This window comes from Mandrillus leucophaeus, unplaced genomic scaffold, assembly GCF_000951045.1.
Source record: "Mandrillus leucophaeus isolate KB7577 unplaced genomic scaffold, Mleu.le_1.0 Scaffold1839, whole genome shotgun sequence".
NCBI lineage: Eukaryota > Metazoa > Chordata > Mammalia > Primates > Cercopithecidae > Mandrillus > Mandrillus leucophaeus.
The window spans coordinates 176,272-181,878 of NW_012101853.1; the positions used below are offsets into that span (position 1 = coordinate 176,272).

At 35.0% G+C, this 5,607-nt stretch overlaps 1 protein-coding gene across 1 annotated transcript in view; it reads left to right on the forward strand.

The window, feature by feature from the left end:
* Positions 1-5,607, forward strand: part of LOC105538042 (regulating synaptic membrane exocytosis protein 2) — a gene marked incomplete at its 3' end in the record, with an annotated part of 189,423 nt that overhangs the window by 90,338 nt on the left and 93,478 nt on the right. Inside the window, exon 13 of the mRNA XM_011977770.1 lies at positions 4,355-4,517. Within this exon, the coding sequence (XP_011833160.1) occupies positions 4,355-4,517 (163 nt within the window). The remainder of the gene's footprint in view (positions 1-4,354; positions 4,518-5,607) is intronic.

Here is a 5,607-nt window from a genome sequence, read left to right on the forward strand (position 1 = left end):
CTTTTTCCTTCTCTCTAAAAAAAAATCAGTTTAATATTTCTTGTAATATTGTTCTACTGGCAACAAATTCCAAATTTTTGTTTGTCTGTGAAAGTCTCTTTCTCCTTCACTTTTGAAGGATAATTTCACAGGTCATAGGATTCTAGGTTGGTGGTTTTTTTCTCCCAAACCTTTAAATATTTCACTCCGCTCTCTTCTTACTTGCGTAGCTTCTCTAGAAAAATCATTTGTAATTCTTATCTTTGTTCTTCTATAGAGGAGTGTTTTTTTCTTTTTCTCTGTCTTCTTTCAATAGTTTTTCTTTTTCTTTTTTCTCCCTGTCGTTATTATTTTGCATTTGTCCTGCTTGGTGTTCTCTGAGCTCCCTAGATCTGTGGTCTGTGGCTTGGTTCCTGACATTAATTTGGGAAAATTTCAATCATTATTCTTTCAAATCTTCTGTTTCTTTCTCTCTTTCTTCTCTATCTGGTATTCTCATTACAAATATGTTATACCTTGTGTAGTTGTTCCACAATTCTTGAATATTCTTTTCTGTTATTTTTCAGTCCTTATTCTCTTTGCTTTTCAGTTTTTGAAGTTTTTATTGACATATCCTCAAGTTCAGCGATTCTTTTCTCAGCTGTGTTCAGTCTACTAATAAGCCCATCAAAGGCATTCTTCGTTTCTATTACAGGTATTTCTTTTATCTCTGGCATTTCTTTTTAGATCTTAGAATTTCTATCTTTCTGCTTGCATTGCTCATCTGTTCCTACAAGCTGTCCACTTTGTTTATTAGAGCCCTTCATATATTAATCATAGTGGTTTTAAATTCTCAGTCTTATAAGTCCAGCATTCCTGCTGTATCTGATTCTGACACTTGCTCTTTTCACCCAAATTGTGTTTTTTGCCTTTTAGTATGTAATTCTTTCTTTCTTTCTTAATTGTTGCTCTTTTTTTGCTTTTTTATCTAGTCACAAAATGTAATTGATTCATATTGGCCTGGCCTGAACTCTATTCTTGGATCTTTTCTCTATCTTACTCCTTCTTATAGTGATCTCAAGTCTGTTTAAAGTCCATGCCTTTAAATAGTTATCTATATGCTAAAACTCCCAAATGTACATCTCCAGTCAATTCTACTTATTTTTTCTTTAAATTTTTATAGTTTACTGCCCACCTGACATCTTCACTTGGAAATGTAGTAGATATCTCCAGCTTAACATGTCCAAAACTAAACTTTTGATCCTTTCCACCAAACCATGTCATTTGGTAACTTCATTCTTCTCCTTGAGTCAGAATTTTAGATTTGTTCTTGTCTCTTCTCTTTCTCTCATGTCTCTCAAATCTTTCACAAAATTGTCTTTATTGCTATGCCTTTAAAATACATCCACTTCCATAATCTCCATTATTATCCTAGTTCAAGCTGCTGTTATTGCATGTGTGATTTACTACCTTGTCTAGCCTTAAGCAAAAGTTAAAACATGCACAATTTCTGCTTAAAACCCGCTAATGGGTTAAAATCACTCAGATTAAATGCCAAAATGTTTGCAATAATGTACAAGCCTCTACATAATCTTCCCCCTTCCCTCCGAAGGGGGGAAGATTATGCTCTTCATCACTTGCTCCACTCCAAGCACCGTATCCTCTTTGCTGTTCTGTGAACATGTGAGATGCACTGCTACCTTGGGGCCTTTTCACTTGTCTTGGAACCCTTCTCTCTGTGTTTATCAGCTTGGAAAAACATCTCATTCAATTCTTTCTGAAATGTCACCTTCTCAATTTGTGTTATCTAGTCTAACCACCCTATATAAAATTACAAAATGCCCTCCTCTTCTGGCATTTTGATTTTCCTTTTTCTTGTTCTATTTTATTAAATATGTAGTGTATATATAGCCACTAGCTGTATGTGGTTATTTAAATGAATTTAAAAGAAACATGTTTAAATTTTAGATTCTCATTATACCATCCAGATTTCAAATGCTCAATAGTCATGTGTAGTCTAGTGGCTACCAAATTGGACAGCACTGATAGAAGAGCATTCCATCATTTTGGAGTTCTATTGGACAATACTGTTCTAAGTTTTATAAGAACAATTAATCTTGTTGCAATTTCTCTAACCTTCAGTATGAATTGTATACTGATATCAGCTTCATCTTCCTAAAGTATTACTTCCATCATCAGAGCAGAATGTAGTATTGAGAGACAGTGAGAGCACTGGAGTCAGAAATATCTTCTTTTAAGTCTCAACCGTGGTATTTGACACTTAATTTAGATTTTTTTTACCTCTGTTTTCTCAAATGAAAATGGAGGTAATATCTTCTTGGCAGAGTTGTTTTCTATTATATAGTATATGTGTTCCTGGGAAAACCTTGTACTGTGCAAAATCATGGACTAAAAACAACAGAGCTCTGGAAAAAAAGGTTAAGAAAGACCGTTCAAAACTCATGCAGCTTTGAAAACTGAAGAGTAAAAATTAAAATAACACAATTAAAAAGTCATGTTAAATTTTAAGCAATAAAAATATTTACTATATAATAGGAGTCTAAAATAAAATGAAAGTATCTAGACGAAAGGAGTATATCTAGATGGAAAGAAGGATAAGTCTGCAAAGTTATGAACTCAAGGGGACGATCCACAAACACCAGTAAAGACTCACTCAGTACATATATCTAAGACAGAGTTTGTGACCAAAGAGCCAAGAGGAGGAACATGAGATTCTTGGGATGAATGGGCATTGTGTGCAGTTCTGTATTTCTCTGGTTTTCTGCATCCCGCTGTGTTAGTGTACTTTACATTCAGCTGCAATTATTTGGAAGTTGTAGTGGACACTGTTGATGTTCCACCCATATCCCCTTTACCAGCTCATTTACTCATCCAGTTACAGAGAGTGTTGGTTGTTAACAACTCACAGCTGTCCCTCTCTCTGGAGAATTGCCTGGTCAAATGGAAACCGCCTCATCCATAAGGTTAAACACCTTGCCGACTCTCCACTGGCAGTCTTTAGCCAGTAAGTGGCTAGCACAGGAGTACAAAAATCCAGGCCTCTTACCTCAAAGTCAGACCAACCCTGGGCAATTGTTCATGTTTCAGAGCATACAATTAGATCAGACTGAGAATACATCATTGCTTAGTTTCTTCCCTTTTTTCTTACCCTATTCTGCTCTTCTCCTCTTTCCTGAGGACACTACTTCACTTATCTATGTGCATGTGAATCTTTGTTTCTAGGGAATCTAATGTGAGGCAATACTGTAAAACATTATCAGGATAGGAAATATCACATATGAACAGTTGTTTCTGAGTTATTTCTGAAACAAATGTTGTAACAGAACACTTTTTTAAAGTGCATAGCAGAGTTCCTAGCACATAGTAAAACGTCAATTAATAATAGCCACAAAGAGTATGATGAAGGTAATGGTGGTGGTGGTGATGATATTACTTCCTGCTCAGAAATGTTCAGGCTCTTTCCATTACCAACCTCATGATGTTTTAGATATCTACAACTTGAGTCAAACTTACTTTTCCTGCTCATTTCCATACTGCTGCCCCACATTGAACTGTTGTTTTTCTACCAACTTAGAAGTCCTTCTACTTTCCTTCCATCTGTCCACATACCAATTGCTTTCTAGTACTCTTTTAGATAGTATCTCTTCTAATATTCTTTGTGTAAATGTGTCAGATCATTGGGCTGTTACTTTCCTCTGATTTGTCGTATTTTTATTCTCAGACTTCTACTGTATATCAGCCCTGTCATATACTGTAAGAAAAATGGTAGCCAGGTGCAGTGGCATGGGCCTGTAGTTCCAGCTACTTGGGAGGCTGAGGTGGAAGGGTCATTTGAGGCTAGCCTAAGCAACATAGTGAGACCTCCATCTCATTAAAAAAAAAAAAAGCAAAAACCATTTACACATGTACTACAAATGGTATTCAGGGTGTTTTCTAAAACTTTTATCACTTAAAGAAATGATCTTAATGTTTAGGAGTTTTTTATGAGCTTAATAATTTTAAATAATAATTGTTAAGAATTATTTGAAGCTTTTCTAGGTCATTGAAGACATGAAAATATTTTTAGAATAAATTTGAATCTTTTATTGGAGATAGTTAACTGTATATAAAATTTTACTCTAAGTTTATATAAAAGCTTTACCCAGCACAATGCCTTAGATATAGTAACTATCTAAATATTTGGATATCTGTCATTCCTTTTTAATTTATGTATTCATAAAATGTTTTCTCATAATATTATGGTTTATTCTTTATACTTTATATTTAATATATTAGAAGTCTTTCAACTTCACCAACATTTTGTTTTTGAGTGAAGTACAAAAGACACAAAGGACTTAGTGTGTATATATAACTATAATATTTATTAATTTTATACCTTTAGATTATCGACATGATGGTCGAGATCTTCAAAGCTCAACATTGTCAGTGCCAGAACAAGTAATGTCATCAAACCATTGTTCACCATCAGGGTCTCCTCATCGAGTAGATGTTATAGGAAGGACTAGATCATGGTCACCCAGTGTCCCTCCTCCACAAAGGTAAGATAGACTACTCATTTTATTTGTAGGGTGGCTGTATTACTCAGAGGGACAAAACTAATAGGATATATGTATATATGAAAGGGAGTTATTAGGGAGAATTGGCTCATGTGATTATAAGACAAAGTCCCACCATAGGACTTCTGCAAGCTGGGGAAGGGATAAGCCAGTAGTGGCTCAGTCTGAGTGTGAGTCCATTTTGAAAGCCTTAAAACCAGGGAAGCCGACAGTGCAGCCTTCAGTCTGTGGTCAAAGGCCTGAGAGCCACCAGCAAGCCACCGGTGCAAGTTCCAGAGTCCAAAGGCCAAAGAACCTGGAGTTGGGTATCCAAGGGCAGGAGGAGTGAAAGGAGTTAACCAGCACAGGAAAAAGAAAGAAGCCAGAAAACTTAGCAAGCAAGGTTATCCCACCTTCTTCACCTGCTTTGTTCTAGCTGCATTGGCAGCTGACTGGATGGTGGATTGGGTGGGTCTCCCTCTCCCAGTCCACATATTCAAATGTCAGTCTCCTCTGGCAACATCCTTACAGACACACCTAGAAACGATACTTTACCAGCCTAGGCATCTTGCATTCCGTTCAAGTTGACACCTAATATGAACCATCACAATGGCATTATAGACCTATTTATCACATATCATTAATAATCTCTAAAGATAAGAGATTCTTGTGGAAAAAGAATTTAAGGAAAAACAAGATAGTTTTATTTATTTAAGGAAAAACAAAATGCTATTCAAGGAAAAACAAGATGCTATACAATAACCTGCATAACGAGAGTAAAATGAAATATGACTTATTTTGTAATTTTAGACTACCTATATGTTATTTTATTTTAAGAGTTCAAAATAACTCAGAAGAACCGGTTTTCAATCACATATTGATATGAGTATATCTAGGTAGAACCAACTAATTATACTCATGAATGATATAGATAATTGGTAATTTAATATATAGGAAAAAATGAAAATTTGACTGATGTTTAAAATTAGTAACAAATATCAGAATAATAATTTTTTTCTTTCTTTTTTTTTTTTTTTTTTTTTGAGAAAGATCCAACGGAAGAACCGGTTTTCAATCACATATTGATATGAGT